The following is a 22,994-nucleotide window of genomic DNA, read 5'->3' on the forward strand; positions in this document are numbered from 1 at the left end:
ATTTTGGATTTTTATATCTTGTCACATATTCGTTGTACTTTTTTTTTTTTTTTATACATTATATCACATTTGTGACACATGTTTTTTTATGGGGGTTTTTTTTTTGTTTGCGCTGTATTATGTATTTGTTGTTTAGGTATATAAAGCAACCTACTTGAAAGCTGCTGGGGACAGCATGAGATCATTTTACTCTGAACACTTCCATAAATCAGGCCCTTTGTTTTCTTGTAGATTCCAGGTGTGTAGAAGGCACATGTTCTTGGCCTTGTAGGTTTGTTTTTGTTTTTTTTTGCATATAAGAAATGAATAACACCCTTGACTTAAGTACTATGGAACAGGAACCTTTCAGTAAGACATACAAGCAGAGCATTTATACAGTGCCTTGAAAAAGTATTCATACCCCTTGAAATTTTCCAAATTTTGCCACATGTCATGTTATAAAATGTCATAGACCAACACAAAGTGGCAGATACTTGTGTAGTGGAAGGAAAATGATAAATGGTTTTCAAATGTTTTACAAATAAATATCTGAAAAGTGTGGCGTGCATTTGTATTCAGCACCCCTGAGTGTATGCTTTGTAGAGCCACCGTTTTGCTGCAATTACAGCTGAAAGTCTTTTTGGGGATGTCTCTACAAGCTTTGCAGAGAGAGAGAGATGTAGAGAGTGACCTAGAGAGTGACAATTTTTCCCATTCTTCTTGGCAAAATAGCTCTAGCTCTGTCAGATTGGATGGAGAACGTCTGTGAACAGGAATTTTCAAGTCTTGCCACAGATTCTAAATTGGATTCAGGTCTGGACTTTGACTGGGTCATTCTAACACATGGAAATGCTTTGATCTAAACCATTCCATTGTAGCTCTGGCTGTATGTTTAGGGTCGTTGTCCTGCTGGAAGGGGAACCTCCGCCCCAGTCTCAAGTTTTTTGAGGACTGCGTACACACTACCGGACTTTCCGGCAGACTAGATCCGGCGGTCTTCCCGACGGACTTTCGGCGGAGTTCCGACTAATTTTCCGAACGAACGGACTTGACGAATGGTTTTCCCGATAGGAATTGAGTCCGTCGGCAGATTTGAAACATGTTCTATTTCTAGGTCCATCTGATTTTTTTTTAACAAAAAAAAAAAAAAGAAAAAAAACGATCGGATTAGCCCACATGGAATACTTCTGTCGGACCTAGTCTGCCGGAAGTTGTGTTGATGAGGCATAACAGGTTTTCTTCTAAGATTGCCCTGTATTTGGCTCCATCCATCTCCCCATCAACTCTGACTAGCATCCCTGTCCCCGCTGAAGAAAAGCATCCCCACAATATGATGCTGCCACCACCATTTTTCACATTGGGGATGATGTGTTAAGGGTTATGTGCAGTGTTAGTTTTCCGCCATACATAATGTTTTGCATTTAGGCCAAAAAGTTCAATTTTGGTCTCATCTGACCAAAGCACCTGCTTCCACATGTTTGCTGTCTGCCTCACATGGCTTCTTGCAAACTGCAAATGGGACTTCTTATGGCTCTTTCAACAATGGCTTTCTTCTTGCCACTATTCAATAAAGGTCAGATTTGTGGAGTGCACGACTAATAGTTGTCCTGTGGACAGATTCTCCCACCTGAGCTGTGGATCTCTGCAGTTCCTCCAGAGTTACCATGGACCTCTTGGCTGCTTCTCTGATTAATGCTCTCCTTGCCCAGTCTGTCAGTTTAGGTGGACGGCCATGTCTTGGTAGGTTTTCAGTTGTACCATACTCTTTCCATTTTCAAATGATGGATTAAACAGTGCTCCGTGAGATGTTCAAAGCTTGGGATATTTTTTATAACCTAACCCTGCTTTAAACTTCTCCTCAACTTTATCCCTGACCTGTTTGGCGTGTTCCTTGGCCTACATGATGCTGTTTGTTGGCCAGGGTTTTCTAATAAACCTTTGATGGCTTCACGGAACAGCCGTATTTATACTGAGATTAAATTACACTCAGGTGGACTCTAGTTACTAATTAGGTGACTTCTAAAGGCAATTGGTTCCACTAGATTTTAGTTAGGGGTATCACAGTAAAGGGGGCTGAATACAAATGCACGCCACACTCTTCAAATATTTATTTGTAAAAAAATATGAAAACCATTTATCATTTTTCTTCCACTTCACAATTATGTGCCACTTTGTGTTAGTCCATCACATAAAATCCCAATAAAATACATTTACACTTTTTGATTGTGACATAACAAAATGTGGAAAATGTCAAGGGATAAGAATATTTTTTCCAGGCACTGTGAGTCTAATGATATAGTAAAGAGGTGGTTGAAGCATATAGAAGAGGAATATGAGGTTCAGTCGGGGGATGTAGTCTAATGATCAGCAGATAGAACAGCTACAAGTGACAACTTGTGCTTGGGTACTGTATGTGCTAGTGAAAAAAACAACTGGGGCTGAGTCACCTTATTCTTTGAACAAATACTTAATCCTGTGTTCCTAGAATAGTTCACTAGATAACACTATGGATTAGCACCCAGGTGCCCAACCAGTGGCCCAAGGGCCACATGTGGTCCTTTGGTGTTTGAAGGGTGGCCTTTGGGGCCCCAGCAGTCAATAGAGGGAGCACTGATTTGTATGAGGCCCCTTAACTGTAAAAAAGCCTAGCCTAGTTTCATGTAACACGTCCTTAGTCTCTGACGGTCTCCCAAAGCATGACTTCAGTCTCCAACTACTCCAGTAGAACAATCTCTGACCATTTCCTCTAGTAAGTCTTCAGCCTGTGACAGTTTTCTGTAGCATTTGTGTATTAAACATTATATGTCACCCTTTGCAAACATTAAGGGCCATTTGAGGCCCCATTTACTTTGCAGGTTGAAAACCATTAGATCAACAAGATTGTGCACTGACAAATCATATCACAAGTGCATGCACACACAATATATGTAAAAAGTAACAATGTACAGATGAGTATCTCCAAATAACTACACTTGTGCAGACTATTACTAGGAATACTGGGCTCAATTCACTAAAGACTATCGCATGTGATAATCACATGAAACATTTTTTCCAATTATCTCATCTGATATTTAAATGATCAATTCACTGTCACGTTATATAATATTCACTGCACTTCATTAAAATATGCATGGTGAATACCGTATAAGCTGACTCTAAAGTCAATTCATTAACTAAATAATAAATAAATTTGTTGAATAAGTCGTGGTCTAGCCACGCATTATTCAAGGAATACTGTATATTCAATTAGCGCTGCTTGTTAAGGAGCTAGCACTCCCTTGTCCTTAACAACTGGTGAATAACATGGTTGTTAAGGAGGGGGCGGCTGCCGTGTCCTTCACAACCATGACTCATCTGCTGTCAGCAGTTTCTCCACTGACAGCAGAATGTAAACCAGAGAATTGCTGTCATTAAAAATAAAAAAACAGCGCGGGGAACCCCACGCCAAAATTAAACAGGGCATGCAGGTTTAGTGATGTCATAAGGGGGCAGGGTCACCAGGTGACATCATCGGGGACCTTGCCCCTTTGTTTATTTAGTGTTGGGAGGTGGCAGAGCTGTCATTTGGTAGGAGCAAAGCATCAGTGCAGGTCAGGTTTTTTTTCTTTTTACTTTTGGGTCAGCGGCCAGCATTTATCATAATTGATGTTGGATCTACTTCAAAGAACATTTATTTTTTGGGGTGGTTTGCATAAAGGACTTGTCAAAAACTGGTTGTGTGTTTTTATTTACTTTGCACTTTTTTTTGGTGAGTGAGTAGGAGTACTATGGGAGGGAGGGATCTGAGGATCCCCTTGCTAAAGTGGGCTTCCAGATTTCGATAAGCCCCCTGCCTGCAAACCCCCACAACCATCACCCAGGATTGTGGGGAAGAGGCCCTTGTACCCAACAACATGGGAACAAGCTGCTTGTGGCATGTGGCCTGGTATGGTTCAGGAGGGGGGAGCTTGCTCGCCCCCCCCCCTTTCCTGGCCTGCCGGGCTGCATGCATGGATAAAGGTTTGGTATGGATTTGGGGGGGGCACGCCATTTTTGAAAAAAATGTTGGTGTGGGTTTCCCATTAAAATCTATACCAGACCCAAAGGACCTGGTCTGGTTGATCCCCATGCAATTCTTTTGTTTATATTCTCCTGTCAGCAGGGCATCCCACTGAGTCATAATTGTTAACCACTTCTGGACTGCCCACCATCGTTATACGTCAGTACTTTGAAGAGGAATATCATTGTTATGGCAGCAGCTAACTGTCATAACCCCGTTATCCTCTTCTTCAGCGGGCGGTCCGATTCAAGATAAAAGTGGTTTCTGCAGCAGATTCACCGCAAGATCACTTTTATCAGCGGCGGGAGAGGGACCCCATCCCACCGCACTGTGGAGGGGATTGGATCCTTTTCCTAGCCTGACATGGAGATGAGTGAGGGAAATGTGGGCCCACCTGTCTCCATATAATTGCAGGGCGGAAGCAAAGTGAAAAATATACTTTTTTTTTGTATTTTCTTTAAATGACAACTTTTTTTATTGCATTTTAGTGTAAATATGAGATCTGAGGTCTTTTTGACCCCAGATCTCATATTTAAGAGGTCCTGTCATGCTTTTTTTCTATTACAAGGGATGTTTACATTCCTTGTAATAGGAATAAAAGTGACACAATTTTTTTTTTTAAAGAACAGTGTAAAAGTAAAAAATAAAAGGTAAAATAAATAAGATTTTTTTTTCCTTAAACACACCTGTCCTGACAAGTTCGCCTGCAGAAGCGAACGCATACCTGAGCAGCGCATGCATATGAAAACGGTGTTCAAACCACACATGTGAGGTATCGCCGCAATCGGAAGAGCGAGAGCAATAATTCTAGTCCTAGAATTCTTCTGTAACTCAAAACATGCAACCTGTAGAATTTTTTACATGTGGCCTATGGAGATTTTTAAGTAAATACTGCTTGAGCCCACTGTACCATGATAGGAGGAAAACGTAAAGTTAAAGTTTATGTAAGCTTCTAGACCTAATTTTCAGTATCTTTGGCATCATACCTCACTGTATACAGTTTACCTATTCAATCAGTTTTTTGTGAATCAGTTACAAAGTTTCTTACCTGAAGATCCTGCCGGTAACAGCACTTCCTGCTGTAGGCTGACAACACTAAGCTTCTGCCTTAGCAGTGGATCACAGTGAATGTCGATCGCTCATTAGTGTGCATTTGACAGGCGGGGAGGAGGTGTTGCCTGATTTAACCCCTTGATCATTGCACTAGCATGCCAAAACTGCGGGCATTGCACAAGGCTGCGGGGAGCTTGCAGAATGGCCCCAATCACTTGAACGGGTCCTGCGCTTGGCAGGTGCTGCTGAAAGTGACAGGAAATATAATTCTTGCTGTAGGCTTTGAAGCAAAGCATTGCAGTCATGGCATGTGTACTTCCCTGGCTGCTAGGGGGTAGCAGTTGGAGGGCAGTAAAAGTGGAATACAGAGTTTTACTGTCTTCCAACCTCATGTTTAAAAGAGCCCTTAGGGCTTGTTTTGACATGCTTTGAAATTTTAGATCCTATGGAAGCCCATCAACCTGCGTTATTGATGCATTTGTGTTGCATTAAATAACACATTCCAGACACCTCCTCTGTGTTGGTTTTCTATTTTATGGATTCTTGAACTATCATCTCAACTGGTAACGCTTTCTAAAAGCATCTGAAATATGCCTGTAAACTTCATAGGGGCAATCGTGAGGTGTTTTGGCACAATTGCAATGCGTTTACATTGACATGAATGGAGGTAGTTGGAGAGCGGTAAAGCCAGCCAAACATTACATTTCCAATAAATTGTGATATGATGGTGCGGGAAGCAAAACAAACCAGTGAACAACACTGTCCACTGCAATGCACAGAATTGACAGGCGTTTGCGAGGCATCAAAAACCCAGATGAAACACTTGTCGGTGTGTGCAAACAGGTGGGCCACTCCTCGGTCAAGCTTCCCAGGTTGCCATAACGACGACGCATTTCGGCAGCGTGTCCCCCTTTCTCAAGTCTGCCAGCACCACCCTTACCAGACAACGGGAGTGCTATAGGATGGTTTGATTATACACATTCCCGACTGCTTATATGGGAGGCGATCCAACGTATTTGTCAAGCAGTACCGCTAACAAACATGATCCATTTAAATTGTACTCACTGCAACCCTATGTAAGCCACATGGCTGTGGAATGGTTTTGCCTGCTTTTCAGGGATAGAACAAGTGGTGAGAAAGTGATATATCACCATCACAGATCACTTTTCCGAGGGACGGCAAGGGCTGCCACAATTGTGTATGTTGCCCAGGTCTGGACCATATCTGAGGGCCCATTCACACCATTTACTGTAGGCTGGGCTGTGCTGGGCAGCATTGCTTAGCCTAGTCCTAACACAAAGACAAGGAAATGTGACATTTAAAAAAAAGAAGAATGACAATAACTTGTACCTATTGATGCAGCGCTCTGTGTATTCCCCCCATGAATAAAAGGAAACAGAGTAACAAAGCATGACAAAACAAAATCTCATCTCAATCTGTGCAGAAAAAGAAACACTGTAACTTCTTCCACGCCAGTGACCACCCACAACATATCCACGTATACACAGTATAGAGCAGTGATGGCAAACCTTGGCACCCCTGATGTTTTGGAACTACATTTCCCATGATGCTCCTGCACTCTGCAGTGTAGTTGAGCATCATGGGAAATGTAGTTCTAAAACATCTGGAGTGCCAAGGTTCGCCATCACTGGTATAGAGTGTCCACTTCTCTCCTCCACGTGGGAAAATCACTTCACCTGGTCAAAGTGAACACCTCCACCCAAAATTGAACCTCTCTTATTTACTTCCTTTTTTGCCTGATGTGATATCTATAGACACCTCCTGGAACACTTCCTCGGCCCAGGCACGTATATATCCCACCCCCAGTTGGGTTCACTGCATTTCTTTTCCTGCACAGAGTGAGATGGGATTTTGTTTTTGTTTTTCTTTGTTAAAGTTTCCTTTCATTCATGGGGGAATACACAGGGCGCTGCATCAAGTGGTACAGGTTTGTTTTCTGACTTCTCTTTCTAGGTTTTTTGGTATCCATATACAACAGCTTATTGGGGGGTCATTTCTTTAATGTATCTGTCCATTGCTATATGTAGAGTTAGTGTTATTTTAGGGACAGCGTGGAGTGGGGTAAAGTTCTGTAGTCATTTGTAGACATGTGGACACTGAAATATTTCATTTCGGAATTTCGTTTTCGTCCAAAAAATTAATTTATTTAGTTACTCCCGAAATTCGTTTTTATTTATTCCGTTTTGTTAAAAAATGCATTCGTTCGAAAATCCGAAATAATTGAGGCCGAATCTGTCATTGAAGGCTTATGGTGTCTGTCGAATGTTCTAATAAGATAATAGGATATCTTGTAGGCGGAAGATTCCAGGGAGCAGCTAAACTGTACGTCGCTGCAATCGTACATTTCCGGTTGAATGTTCCACCTACAAGCTATAGTAGAATTCTAGTGTTGTATGACACTAGTAATAATTATATTTATTAATCAGTCAACCAACATTAGAATTCTTCTATAGCTTATGGGCGGAGCATTTGACTCGCAGTGACTGCTTTGTCGAATTTTCATGTCAAATCTTTTCTCTCTATGTCGAATAATCTTGGACTAATAGAGTTAGGTTAGGCACATTCGACCTTTTTTTGATGTTGTCTCTATAATGTCGAATCTTTTCTCTTTATGTCGAATCTTTTCTCTCTATGTTGAATCTTTTCTCTCTATGTAGAATAATCTTGGACTAATAGAGCTAAGGTTAGGCACATTTGACCACAGGTTTCGATGGACACAGATTGCTATTGTCAGCGTCATGTCAAATCTCCTTTCTATATTGAACTGTTTCGAAAACGAAAATAAAGCATTTGTTTATGTCGGATCTTTTGGTTTTCGGATTCTGCACATTCATTATCGTTTGTTAAAACGATAACGAAAATACCCGAAATTTGGACGAAAATGCATTCAGACGAAAAGAAATGCACATGTCTAGTTATTTGTCATGTTTACTGCATTGTGGTAAAAAAAAAAACTTCATGTCACTTGAGACATTTCAATACAGTACTAAAAAAAGTAATCAGTGATGCATCTGTATTTTTGTGCGTTGGCACTGATTCCTCCGAGCGCACACCATCCATGCGTTCAATGCGGCTGCTGGTGTTAACTAGCCTAAAAAAGTGACAAACTGAGAGATTTACTAAAACTGGAGCAATCAGAATCTGGTGCAGCTGTGCATGGTAGCCAATCAGATTCTAAAGTCAGCTTGTTCAGTTAAGCTTTGACAATAAAACCTGAAAGCTGATTGGTTTCTATGAAAAACTGCACCAGATTTTGCACTCTCTAGTTTTAGTAAAACAACCCCACTGCGTCTTATTTCATCTTAACCCCTTGCTGCTGCCACCCCCAGCCCTTTAATAGGATCTAAATGCCAGAAGCTGGTGGTGGAGGCAGGCTTTCCTAACTTGTAACTACTGTGATTGGTGGTCACAGCGGTCACATGATTGGAAGCTCCTGATCACAAATATTGGGAGATGCCCATGATAGCTTAGCTATTGTGCTGGCACAATGAGCCAGTGCCCATGAATGCATATATGTGGCGGCTCGGAGCTAAAGCTCACCCACCCGGCTTCTACATGTATGTATACGGCTGGTGGAAGCAGGTTATTATGTTCACACAAAAAAAGTTAAACTTAAAGTGTATCTAAATCCAGCAACAAACAATATATATTACAATGTAGATAAGGTGGCTGCATCCATTTCTTTCCAGGCACTTTTTTTTAACCTAGGACTGCAAGCTAGAGGGAGGTGTTATGCAGTTCAAAAAGTCAAACTAGGCAAGACTTGGGATAATACCGCAGAGGGCAAAGGAACCTTAGTTACATTAATGGCAGGTTCACCAGGTAGTTTTTTGCACTTCAACTACTTTATTTTTGTTTTTTTATCCCTTTTTTTGGTTAAACTAGATGGACAAGTGTCTTTTTCCCCCTGGCTAACTCTGTAACTATGTACTTAATCTTCACAAAATTGTTTTCCCACTGTGTTCTCTGCCTCCTCATGATGTCCTCAGTGAGCTCCAGAACCTCTCCTCTTCCCCCTCACTTCTGTTTGTTTAGAAAAAGCAGTGCACGTTAATTGTGGTTATGTGCACTGCTCTGTGCAAGCTACAAACCCCATAGTCCATAGCTCCTAGACCATCTCAGAAGTGAGTAATGCCCCCTACACACGAGCAGAATTTCCGTCGGAAAAATCTTGAATGTTTTTTCCGACGGAATTCCGCATAAGCTTGGCTTGCAAACACACGATCACACAAAATTTCTCTGAACTTTTGACGGTCAAGAATGCAGTAATGTACAACACTACGACAAGCCTAGAAAATGAAGTTCAATGCTTCCAAGCATGCATCGAATTGTTTCCGAGCATGTGTAAGAATTTTGCGCATCGGAATCACTACAGACGATCAGAACTTTTTCCGTGGGAAAAATAGAGAACCTGCTCTCAATCTTTTGCTGGTGGAAATATCACCAGCAAAAGTCTGATGGAGCATACACACGGTCGGAATTTCTGACCAAAATCTCTCATCGGACTTTTGCTGGCAGAATTTCCGATCGTGTGTATGGGGCATAAGAGTGGGAGATGACGTTGCTGCATACAGTGGGACCATAGAAAGTGAATTTAGCCACCCTCTAACAGTAGGTTAGAACCCATTCAAGTGAAGTTGGCATTGAAATGAAAGTAATACTCTATTCCCTCCACCACACTGTTTGTGAGTTTGTTTATGTACTGTATATTTTTATACTTTCTGCTTTGAATTTATGTGTGTGTTGTTGTGTATGTGCCGTACATTTTTATATTTTAAGATGTGGTTTTGTGTGTTATGGCTATTAAGGGTAAACAGCTAAACTTTGTGGTTGATGAATTAAAATGTAGTATTCATTTCAGAGTAAACAAGCTGGCTTAGTAAGTCTTTTTGCCATACTCTTTACTGGTATGTTAAAGATCAGCTTTTCTCAACCATTTTAAAGTGGTTGTAAACCCTCCTGCGTCACTTTTACCTATAGGTAAGCCTAGAATAAGGCTTATCTATAGGTAGTAGAAATATCTCCTATATGTGCGACGGCACCTCCGTGCGGTTTCTTCACTCGTTTGTGCTGTGATTGACAGCTCCCATGCGCATGCGCGGGAGTGATGTCTCCTGGCTCCGGCCAGTCACAGAGCTGGAGTCTACGGCCCCCTGAAGGAAGAGGGCAGAAATGGATGCACCCTCCAGTTGGGACAGCGCAGGCTTCGATTGCAGTGCAGCTCATTCTAGGTATATGCTTTTTATTAGTCTGATGATTGCACTTTTTGTGGTAGCTGCTCTGAAATATTTTTTTTTTCTTTTTGCACTAATAATAGCATGGGGTTCTTTTATCTAATATAAAATTATAGTGATGTAAGTCCACTCCCATAAACAATGTTAAAGGCTCCATCTAAGAGCTAATATGAAATCTTGAATAAAGATCAAGCACCCACAGTTGCACCCACAGTTTCAAAGAATCCCAGACCACGCAAATGTGCAAAATCTCTTCCCGGGTATACATGAATCATATACTAGCACATTATGAGAGACTTATCTTAAAATAAAGCCTTCCAGCATTGCACTGTCACTGCTGAGAGGTCTTCCATCTCCACCTAGTCTTCCTTCTGGGTTTGTAGTCTCCGGCCACTTGAGTAGCCAGGTGAGCAATGATGTTAGTCCCGCGCATTCGTGCGTAAGCGTTTACTGCGTGGGCTCTGAAGGTCTGGCAAAGCACACATCTCCAGCTGCATGCACTCTAAATATCTCAGAAACCAATCATGTAATATTTTGCAGATTACAAGCCATTGGTGTGGTGGTTGCATTTGTTTTCTTTTTCAAGATTATTTTGCTTTATTTTCTTCGACACCTTTAACATGGATGCGTTTTTCTGGCACTTTTAGGATAGAAATAGCACCTGTAAAGCGCCTGAAAAATGCCTCCCCTGCATCCCCAGTGTGAAAGCCCGACTGCTTTCACACTGGGGCAGTGCGCTTGTAGGACATTAGAAAAAGTCCAAGCAGCATCTTTCGGGCAGGGTGGAGGAGTGATGTATACACCGCTCCTCCATCGCTCCTTCCCATTGAAATGAATGGGCACCGCTGCCGAAGCGACTGCAAAACGCTTTGGCAGCGGCTATACATTGGCCCATTTAACGCTTTATTCGGCCACTAGCGGGGGTTAAAATATCCCGCTAGTGGCTGAATAGCGACGCTAAAACAACGGTAAACCGTCACTAAACCTAGCAGCGTTTTACCATCAAAGCCCACCCCAGTGGGAAAGCAAGCTTCCGGTAACCCTGCACATAACACACTGTGGATGGAGTGTCTATGGTGGGAACCATGTCTATGGAGAGAACAATGGTTGCCACCCTAGGCTGTTGTCCTGATATTGACTACAAACACATCCTTATCTCTTCATCTCCATTACATGAGGGGCAGGGCAGCTGGTAGTTTACTAAAGATAGCTAGGAAGGAAGATATCCTTCTGTACAGCTCACAGGAAGGGACAAGAATGCTGCATTTCTGGCAAAATCAACAGTTATCTGCAGAAAATGTTCTTGGCTTAAGAAAAAAACTAATGAAGCCAGCACATCTAAAGATTGAAAACTGCAACATATTGCATTTTTGTTCTTGGGTTTAGTTTTCTTTTCACTGATCTGGAACAAACATACAGGTCAAGAAAATCAAACTAAAGTCAGAATTCCTGATCTGCATGCTGGTTCTGAACTACAGAAGCCACTGGATAAGCATCACGGCAAGGCGTCTAAGTCATCAATGGAACCCTCCATATGTCCTCACTATATTTTCAATGACATAGTCAATTGCTCAGATATAATACTAAGATACTGCTGGCAACAGTTTGTTTTCAGCAAATATACTTACAATAATCATCAATAGGAATTTTGGTAAATATAATTTTTCCCATATATTGCTGGCTATTGGAATGCCGATGTAAGAGAATGCCTTTCTCTACCATGTGGCTGGCCGACTAGGAAGCCCTCACACACTGTCACACCTTCAGTGTGTAATGTTTTCATAACAATAGATGGGAACACGACAAGTTTACAACTCAAACACCGGATGGGATTTACTCTACTTATACAGAATATACAGTATGCTAGATCTTAAAGTATGTTTTCTATGTTTGGATAGAGTGGAGAGGGATTAGAACACCTGTTAAGTTGTTTTTTTGCTGTCTATGTCTATTATCCTGTTTACTGGTCATACCGAGTGAAAGTAAAGGAAAATCTCAACTGTTGGGTTGTCACCAGGACAGGAATAGAGGGGATATCTTCCAATGGGGACACTAGTTCTGGTGACCCTGCAAAAAAGGTTTTACCTATTAGTTCTACTATGATACTACTTTAATACAAGGCGTTCTGTGAATGGACAAGGTGGGGGGGACGATCGGATAACAACACTAGCCCTTCTATGTATGAGCCACAGCAGGCTGAAAGTATAGCACTATACTCTACAAATAGTTGCACTAACAGGCGTGAATAAAAGTATACCTTTTTAAGAAAAGAACAGCGATCCTGAACATAGCATACACTTCAGCAGAGGTAACTTTTTTTTTCTGCTTTTTTAACTCAAAATTTTTGTCTGGACTTCTGTTGGAGGTTTTGCTCCCCCTACAATACTATACAGGATTTATATAGTGCCAACAGTTTACTGAGCGCTTTACAACATGAGGGCAGACAGTACAATTACAATGCAATTTTAATACACTAGGAATCATAGGGCCCTGCTCGTTAGAGCTTACAATCTAAAATTAGGGAGATATAACCCTTCTTGTGTACTGGTAATCATTGTGATCTAGTAGAAAAGTGAGGGAAAATCCAAAATGTTCTCCCCATAACAAGAGGCATGGAAAAATCTTCCAATGGGGACAACTGTCTAAGGATCAGCATGCATGTTACAATCTGTATCTGTAGAGTCAACTTTAGATCTACCAAAACAATGTAATATGAGGACATACCTAAGCTATCCAATTAATTTGTGTACAATCAGGCGGGCCCTTGTTGGTAGATCTAAAAAACATTGTACAATCCGATTGTAACATGTGTGATGAGCTTAGGAGAAGAAACAATAAAATGACAGGGATTTTAAACTCTATCTAAGACTGAAAAAAGTTATGACTATGCATAGACTAGCTTGTTCACAAGGGCGCATGCTCACAAAAAAGAGTGTATTGCTGCATCCGGAAGCAACAGGTGTTTGCATACAGTCGTCTGTACAAATCAATGAGTCTGCAGCTGTACATTGGTAAGCGCACATCCGAGCGTCTATTTTTATGTGCTCGCTTAGACACAAAAATGTTTGAACTGTTGCACATACAAATCAACCAATAAGAATTCTTGCTCTTCCAAATTTATATCTTACAAAAGCTGGTAGAGCAATTCTAACTTGTATGCCAATAGATTCCACAAGTAAAAGGTTTTTTCTAAAGATACAAATGTATTTGACTTACTTGAAGTTCACACCATGCTACTTCCACTGTTGTTTCAGTATCCAGACCTTTGTAAACTGTTTTAAAAGACCCTCTTCCGATCTCGATGTTAAATTTCAAGTATCTCCCATCTGGCGAAGTGGCTACAGCTTTGGTCTCATTTTCTTCATTCTCTTCTTGCTCCCTCTTGCTTTCTATCACTAAGGGTTTCTGTATGGGAACTGAAGGACTTTTGTGGCTGTTGGCTTCATCTTCTGACTCAGAACTGATGTCCACAATACTGGCCAGGGCGGCCGGAGATGGTAGGACATCTTGTTGGGTAATGAGTGGTGGAAGGCTTGTAGAGATAGAGGAGTTCTGAATGATGGGATCTACATTTTCTTCTAGAGATGAGGGCTCCTCTGGGGACCATGAGGAGAAAGAAGTCCCTGGTGGGTCATACCCCAAAAGTTCAAGCTGAGCAGAGCTTCTTCTGTTGAACTGGTAAGAGTTCCTTCTAGCTCCTTCCTTGCCTGAGAGTCTTCTTCTCCTTAAGGCTGCAAGGGAGGACAGCTCCTCTGGGTCTTCTGAATCAAAGGAAATGCCACAACCTAAATCCACTTCTGTCTGAGACATGGCTTGGTTGGAAGGTACTTCCAAAGTGAACATTGCCCCAGTACACACCAGCAAGGAGACTCTATGCTTTATAAATTGCCCCACTGAACTGCCATGGTTGACTTGTCAATGGTGTTGTCAATTGTGATCAACCTGTGGATCAGATCAGGATCAGATTAGCACATGGTATTGACCCAAGTCACGATGATTCCAAGAAAGCAGGTTAGGTATATCCAGTTGTAAGTGCAGAAGAGCAAGCAAAGAGAAGGAATTGTAGCTGCTGATGTTCAGTTTTGCAAGCAATCCAGAAGACAGATCAGCAGTTGTGTGTGAGCTCCTGTAAATGTTACTTGTGAAGTACAAGCAGCAGGAGAGCAGAGCAGCAAAGCTCTCTCAACTCCTCCTGCCTCTAAAGTCACTGACAGCTTGAGCCGGTATGAGAGGCAATCTGATCTTACATTCATGTGACTGCAGCAGAAAAAGCCAGCCTTCTGTCTCAGCTGGTGAACACCTCCTCCCCCCAGCCCAGCACCTCCCTTCTTCTTTCCAGCAACAGATACACCTAAATACTATTTCTTTCTCATATACACTCCACCTAACAAGGTCACCCCCTCCCTGCACATGTCTTCAGCAGTACCTATGGAACCCAGACTGTTCAGGAAGGCTTCTTTCTCTACTTGCAACCATCTCATGTACAGAAGTCCCCTGCAGGGACACTTGATCCCACATCTGAAGCCTGCTGCGGGGACATTTCAAGAAATCTACTCGGTGACAGCTATGAGAATAACACCTGGCGGCTTACTTTAAAAGAATTAAATGTATCTTAGGTGTATTTCAAGTATTTTTTTTAAACATTTTAATTAATTGAAGTTTTAAATAGAAGAAGGAAGGTTTAGAAGCTGTGTTGTCTTATTTATGGTCATCCCAAGCCCCCTTAGGTTGACGTCACCCTTGCAATCCTGTCCCTGGCAAGCTTTGGCTAGTAGAATGTCAGGAGAACCTAAATGGGCAAAAAAACGAAATTACTTTTTCTTTTGGGATTATCTGATTTAAAGCTGAACTCCAGAAAGCTAAAAAGTCCTCACTTGCAGTGAACTAAATGCAAAATGCTTTTTTTCATTTTGGATAGAGTACGTGAGGCTTATATCCCTGTCAGCATGACTCATAGTTGAGATTCCCCCTACACTTCCTGTCCCATAGCTAAAACAGGAAGGGAAAGGCAATCCCTTCAAAGTGCAAGTACCCCTTGTTGTCATCAGGGTTACATGAGCTATTGTCCTCACTGTAAGATTGCCCTTTATGTCTCTTCTGGTGACAGTCCAAAACTTGGGACTTTCAGTGATAATGGTAAACAGGAAAAATCCCCCGGGGGCATAAAAGGAGGACCTTAGACCGCCAAAGTGCAGGGACTGGTCTAGCAACACAGATGAGACTGCAGGAGTGGAGGATCAGGTAAATTGCATTTCACGATGCCCTAGACATACATGATCAGCTAATCCCTGCAATGTGGGTATATATATCAGTTTAACTTTTGAGCCTAGTACACACGATCGGATTTTCCGCAGACAAAACCTCTGACTTTTGTCCGAAGGGCATTGGCCAGGAACTTGTCTTGCATACAAACGGCAAGGAAATGTTTGCCAACAAACACAAACGTAGTGACGTACTACATGGTTTTTCAGATCTTTAACACCTTTGGGCTCTTTCTGCTAATTTCGTGTTAGTAGAAGGTTGGTGAGTGTTGATTTGCGCTTTTCATTTTGTGCTTTTCAGTTAGTTTCTGAACGGCCATTCATCAACCAGCCATGTTGCAGAATCAGAGGAGATAACTTGTTATTTATTTTTGGTCTTGGAGTTATTGCTTTGACCCAAGTCCAGTCCAGGAACAAGAGGAGGAGGTTTTCTTGGACCAAAAATTGGTTACTTTATTAATTGTGACCAATTGTGTCATATACCTTTGCTGCAGGAGCTCCAGGAGAATAATCAGGAAGATTTTCAGAATTAACTCCAGGTGATGGACCCCTGCATTCACCAAGTCTTGGCATTGTTGACCCCCTATATTAAGAAGCAGAACACATGCATGACGCTTTTCTTTTATTTTTTGGTTGAATAATGATTTGATTTGGTATATTTTCTATATTTTTGGATGCATAGAATGCAGTTTTTTGCTTAAGTTTTATTGGCAGATAGCATGTCTAATGTTATTTGTTTTCTTTTTTTAATGCACAATAAAAAAAATTGTGTAGAATAATACTTGGCTATGTGTTTTACTTCAAATGACAGTTTGGGAGTAGGCAGTTAAAATTTAAAAAAATACAAAGTAAAATTAACAAGGGACATCAACATAGTTGTATTTTGATCTTAAAAACTACGGGATAATGGTGTTGTGGTAACTTTCCCCAAAAAATAAAATAAGCATAATAATCAGAATTTATTTGGGGAAAAGGAACCCAAATATAGGGAGGATGGGACATTAACAGTGCAATATTTTAATTAACGAGATGTAGAGAAATCTTTTTTAGAAAAATATAAAAATATATATTTATTATAACAATTCAGTAAAACAAAGCCAGCCTTATTAGATATACAAGAATGTTACATATAACATGAGGACCATATATAGTAGTTCAGTTAGGATGCTTGTTATCACTTATCCCGACATGTTTCGCTACCGCTTCCTCAGGGGATATACAAGCTAACAAATAAATGACATAAAGGTAAGTAAATTAGTGACAAGATACATTCAAAATACAGATTCAAACAAAATATAATTTTTATAATATATGAATGTAAGCATGACCAGAGCTTTAAGTAGAGGAGTGTGCTTACCCTTACTCCACCACTATATTTCCTGCAGAAAGAAACCATCCAGGTATTATAAAAAATAGTGCACAGGCACCGGATTAGATAGCCAAGCATGCAGCAAAGGGAGCATAGACGGGGGGCCAGTCTGGACAATAGAAAAGATCATAAAAATGAATAGATATTTCTCAACAAGCCAATAAGCTCTATATTTTTTTATATCTCTTTACCAATTTAAAATTGTTTTTAAGAAATAAATGTAAAACAAAAAATAACCTCCAGAGAAATTCTTAATTTTAATTAATTCTGTAGTTATCTAAAGTATAGACATTTAGGCCTTTATGGACTTATAAAGATTAAAGGTATCTTATTTATAAAAAAAGGAATTTTTCTTTTTGAAGAATTATGTTGTAGTAATATTTTAATTACTTACATAGTTGCAAAAATATAACATTAGCCCTTTAATCCACATGAACCAATAAGGATATCATACAGCCACTTGGGGATGGAATACAATGTCAAGCATAATAATATTATTCTTGATATCACTTAAAAAAAAAAGCCTTTGAAAATAAGTTTGGCAGAACTCCATCAGTATCACCAGCAAAGCAGCTTCATTATTATCACATTAACGAAGAAGAAAATTGTGCGCTGTATTTCTAGATTTCATAATTTGCCGCATCACGAATGTTAATTCTCCATTACAAATGCTAGTTTACAAGACCGACCGTTTCTAGCTCGTCCTTGCTTCCGAGCATGCGCGTTTGTACTTTGGACTTTTGTCCGACAGACTTGTGTACACATGCTCGGAAAATCCAACAACAGACATTTGTCCACGGAAAATTTATAAATCTGCCATCCAACATTTGTCCACGGAAAGTTGGCCAACAATTGTCTGCCAGCAGCCTGTCCGAAAATCCGATTGTGTGTACGAGGCTTTACAAGTATAATTAAGGCCTCTTTCACACAGACAAAAAAAAAAAAAAAGTAACGTTGTAGCCATTTTTATTATTTTTTTACATATCTGAACACTAAGGATGGGCCGAACGACCCCCTTGTTCAGTTTGCATCAGAACTTTTGAACATCGGGAAAGTTCAGAACCGAATAACAAACCCCATTGAAGTCTGAGACCCAAATGTCAAAAATCAAAAGTGCCCATTTTGAAGGCTTCTTTGCAAGTAATTGGGCTTACAATGGTTGTGGAGGTCCGGGTACTACCCTGGGGGACATGTATCAATGAAAAAAAAGTTGTACAAAAACATCATTTTTAAATGAGCAGTGATTTATTGATGCTTAGAAAGTATAAAAATGAAAAATCCCTTTCAATATAGTGTCTGAGGGGGGGTCCCCCTAGTCCACCTGTAAAGTGCCACATCTGTACTGTGTATAGAAGCTGCTGCAGCAATAATTGCATTTATAAATCCCAAAAATCTACACCTTGGGTACCTATTTAGGAAACGCTGCACCACCAAATTGAGGAAAAGTGCCAGGTATGACATGTCAACTTTCCCTGTCTAAGGGCAGACAGGAGGTTTGTGCAATTATCACACACCACCATTCCTGGCTCCAGCTGGCATGGTGTGAGCCACCTCTGGATCTGTCCCTGCAGAGCTGCAAGAATCTCTCCTCTGGTGTGGTTCCTGTCCCCTAGACACACCAGCTGAAGCACTACATGGCATCTTTTAGTCTGACTCAGTGAATAGCCGTTTAAACACTTAGGGGGAACTTGAGGTTCATAGGACAATTCAGCAGAGGAGGGCATGGAGGAGGAGGAGAAGGAGGAGGAGGAGAAGGAGGAGGAGGGGGGAGAAATTATGAATCTGGGATCATCACCAGCTGTATGGAGACATGGGGGCACAACAAGCTGAAGCACTGAGCCCTGTCCTGCATCCTTCAGAGTTGCAAGCAGAGTTACCCAGTGTGCTGTGAACTAAATATATCATTCATGCCCATGCTTGCTGGACCACATGTTAGCAGTAACAGGGACTTTGCGGCTGACTGTTTTGCCCAACGATGCCACAACATTGCCTTCCACGTGATGGTAGAGTGATGGAATGGCCTTATGTGAAAAGAAATAGCGACTGGGAATCTGCCATTGCGGTACAGCACATTCTGCAAATTCACAGAAGGGGGCAGAATCCACCAGGCAGAAAGGCAGAAGTTGTAGAGCCAGCTACTTTGACAAGCTTGCATTTAGACGCTGGGGATGTGGGTGGCAGGGACTACATTTTTTTTCTGCTACAGCAGATTGGGCAAGAAATTTATCGGCTATAGTCTACAGCTGGTGGTGTGCTGCTGTCAGATATGCTGCAAGGACCTGGGACACCCTGCACTATACCATCATTCCTGTCAGTGAAGGCTGCTGAGAGATCATGAGGTATAGCAGGGACAGAATGAGGTGAGTAAGGAGGAGGGACAGATTTATGCCCCTTTTGTGTTTCTTTTAGGTGTTCTTGCCAAGGCGCTGAGTGGTGGTAGGTTAAATGCTTTGTCAAGCATGTGGTACCTAAATGGTTGGTGTTTTTGCCACGCTTGATGCACTTGAGACAAAGTTTGTAATGAGCAACAGTATGATAGCTGCACATGTACTAAAAAAGGCCCAGACAGCTGTGAGAAGTGGGTTGGGAGAACAGCTCCACAATGTCTGTCATCTGTGACCTGTTGTGGAAAGGGGTGGGCGGTGCCACAGCTCAATTTCTATTGTAGCCGGCCGACTCCTCCGCTATTTTGTTCCCCCTTGGCCGTCATTAATGGCCGCAGAGACACCACGCTGCTCGGATATAGAAGGGCTCTAATGGGGGGGGCACCTGAAATGTAAGGAAACACTCTGCTGGCTGGGGACAGTGACACCTGAGATGTAAGGAAACACTCCACTGGGGACACCTGAGGTGTAATGAAACACTCCACTGGGGACACCTGAGGTGTAAGGAGGCACTCCGCTAGGGACACCTAAAATGTAAGGAGGCACTCCGCTGGGGACACCTGAGATGTAAGGAGGCACTCTGCTGGGCACACCTGGGATGTAAGGAGACACTCCGCTGGGGACACCTGCTCCACTCCAAGGAATGTAAGTTTTACTGTTAAGCCTCCTGGGCCCGCTAATCCAGCAGTGTCCTAACACAGGCAGCCACATACAGCAGGAGACAGGAGCAGAGCACAGAACACTCGAGCGCGCCTGTGAAGGGACATTGTTTTTGGCACATGAGGTGGCTCTGGAATCTGGACAGGAGGTAGGAAGGGAGTGGGAGACAGACTGTCATCTGTTTTGCACAGTGCCTGGAAAAGCACCTTGTCCCCGTGCAGATGGGCACAAGGGCCTCTTCCCCACAAGCCCTGGGGCGTTAGTTGTGGGGGTGCAAAACTTGAAAAAAACTTTTTTGACTTTACTTACAATATAATGTACTAAATGTAACCTGTAGATTTTATTGGCAAATTTTTGTTTTGTTGTTCGAAATTAATATAAGCTGTTTCCTGGGTACTGTGCCACATGAGTGTGGTAATCTCTTGTTCAATGACATTAGTTCATTTTTTTGTGTGGGGGGGCTGTTTGCAGGGGGGGGCATACAACATTTTGCTGACTCCTCCATGACTGATTCTGGGGCTATGGCAGGAATAGCTGTGGACAAGTAGGCAGGTTTTGCCACTCTGGCAGCTGCAGGGGACTGCACGCTAGTCTCTGCTTGGGTGACAGAGGATGGCGAGGATGAGGATGGTTTAGTAAGCCAGTCCACCACCTCCTCTGCATGCTTTGGCTGGATAACACGGGCAACATCACTAAACAGAGGAAATTATGCCCTGCCTGAGGACTGACCATGTCCACCTTTTCCTGTGGACACATACACTGCTGGCCCCCTTACAGTGCATGGGAACACCTGCCTCTCCTTGCTGCCCTCCCAGACATTATGGGGGGAGTGGGGGTGCTTATTAACAAACAGTAATAAAGATGTGTAATTGTGTACTTGGATGCACTGTAATCAATGGAAGTGGTGTTTGGTGCACTTTCATTTGAGTATTCATGACACAGACACACTCTGCAGTAACGCAATGAGATATACAGCGCTAAACTTGCAGTAACACACAGAACTATATGGCATTAAACTTGCAGTAATGCAGTGAAATATTCGGTGTTAAACTTGCAGTAATGCAATGAAATATACGGCATTAAACCTGCAGTAATGCACAGAACTATATAGCGTTAAACTTGCAGTAACACAATTAAATATATGGCGTTAAACTTGCAGTAATGCACAGAACTATATGGCGTTAAACTTGCAGTAATGCACAGAACTATATGGCATTAAACTTGCATTAACTCAATGAAATATACTGTGTTAAACTTGCAGTAATGCAATGATATATACACTGTTAAACTTGTAGCGACGCAATGAAATATACAGAGTTAAACTTGCAGTAATGCACAGAACTATACGGAATTAAACTTGCAGTAATGCACAGAACTATATGGCGTTAAACTTGCAATAACGCAATGAGATTTACAGCGTTAAACTTGCAGTAACGCACATAACTATATGGCATTAAACTTGCAGTAATGCACAGAACTATGTGGCGTTAAACTTGCGGTAATGCACAGAACTATATGCTGTTAAACTTGCAAGTAACAAAATTATATGCAGCGTTAAACTTGTAGTAACGCACAGAATAGCATGGGCTGGATAGCACAGGCAATGTCACTAAACAGAATAAATGATGCCCTGCCTGAGGACCGACCATGTCTACCTTTGCCTCTGAACACATATGCGCTGTTTACAGTGCCATGGGAAGGTCTGCCTCTCCTTGCTGTCTTCCCAGACATGATAGGGGGAGTAGGGGGTGCTTATTAGAACTATACGGCATTAAACTTATAGGTCGAGTGGCACCGGGAGAGAAGCACAGACACTGGAGCGATCCTCTACACTGCCTCTGCAAGTCAGCCAGCGACCTGTGCTGGAGGTTCAGCACCAGAAGAGAACTGGGTACAGAATATTTCTACAGGATTCAGCTACCTGCATGGCATATACTTTATTACAAATATTGAGAATGTATCTGTATATGATGTGGACGGAGTAGCGAATTAATATATCGCAGGAGTTTTTGATATGCCTGATTGACCGGCTGGTTCTGGTAAGAGCAGTACCAAAAGCCTTATCTGTCACACATCCCCTTGTGTGTGTTCTTTCTGCACGTGTGGGGGTGAATTGGATAGAGGGGCTGTGGCGCACTACATCTTGCAACATAAAGAGACTTGTTGTTCAATATATAATCTGTGGACAAATATCTATATATATTTTATATGAACTTGACTGTTAATTTTATAAACACCTGATATGAAAATTGTTACATACAAAAAATATCAGAGTTTATATTAAGCAACCAGCGCTGCTAGGTCTGTATATAACAATTTGTTTTTAGAGATCTTTTTAGATGATATGTGGCATTAAACTTGCAGTAACGCAATGAAATATATAGCGTTAAACTTGCAGTAATGCACAGAACTATATGGTGTTAAACTTGCAGTAATGCACAGAACTATAAGGCGTTAAACTTGCAGTAACGCAATGAAATTTACAGCGTTAAACTTGCAGTAACGCACAGAACTATATGGCATTAAACTTGCAGTAATGCAATAAAATATACTGTGTTAAACAGTCACTACACTCACACTGACTGAACTATCCTTACATTGATATTCTACACTGACAATAGAATCAGAATAGAACACTATGGGGTTGATTTACTAAAGGCAAATCCACTTTGCACTACAAGTGCACTGCAAGTACACTTGGAAGTGCAGTCACTGTAGATCTGAGGGGAAGATCTGAAATGAGGGGAAACTCTGGTAATTTTATCATCCACTCATGTACAAGCAAAAATGCTGTTTTTTATTTTCCTTGCATGTCCCCCTCATGCCGCGTACACACGATCAGACTATCCGCCGGACAATCCGCCCGTGTGTGGGCTGCGGCTGACTTTTTCTTTCCATAAGTTCGGCGGACTTAGAAAGCGGTTTTGACTCAACAATCCGGCCATCTGTGTGCAAGTCCGCCGGACTTTTGAAATGAACGGACTTGCCCAGACA

At 41.7% G+C, this 22,994-nt stretch overlaps 1 protein-coding gene across 1 annotated transcript in view; it reads right to left on the minus strand.

Annotated features, from left to right (window-relative positions):
* Window positions 1–14,593, minus strand: part of WNK4 (WNK lysine deficient protein kinase 4) — a 348,601-nt gene extending 334,008 nt beyond the window's left edge. The window contains exon 1 of the mRNA XM_077459518.1: window positions 13,543–14,593. Coding sequence (XP_077315644.1) covers window positions 13,543–14,169 — 627 coding nt within the window. The 5' untranslated portion in view covers window positions 14,170–14,593. The remainder of the gene's footprint in view (window positions 1–13,542) is intronic.
* Window positions 14,594–22,994: the final 8,401 nt, after the last annotated feature.

This window comes from Lithobates pipiens, unplaced genomic scaffold (assembly GCF_037356315.1).
Source record: "Lithobates pipiens isolate NorthernLeopardFrog02 unplaced genomic scaffold, aLitPip1_a1.2 Scaffold_28, whole genome shotgun sequence".
NCBI classification, from domain to species: Eukaryota; Metazoa; Chordata; class Amphibia; order Anura; family Ranidae; genus Lithobates; species Lithobates pipiens.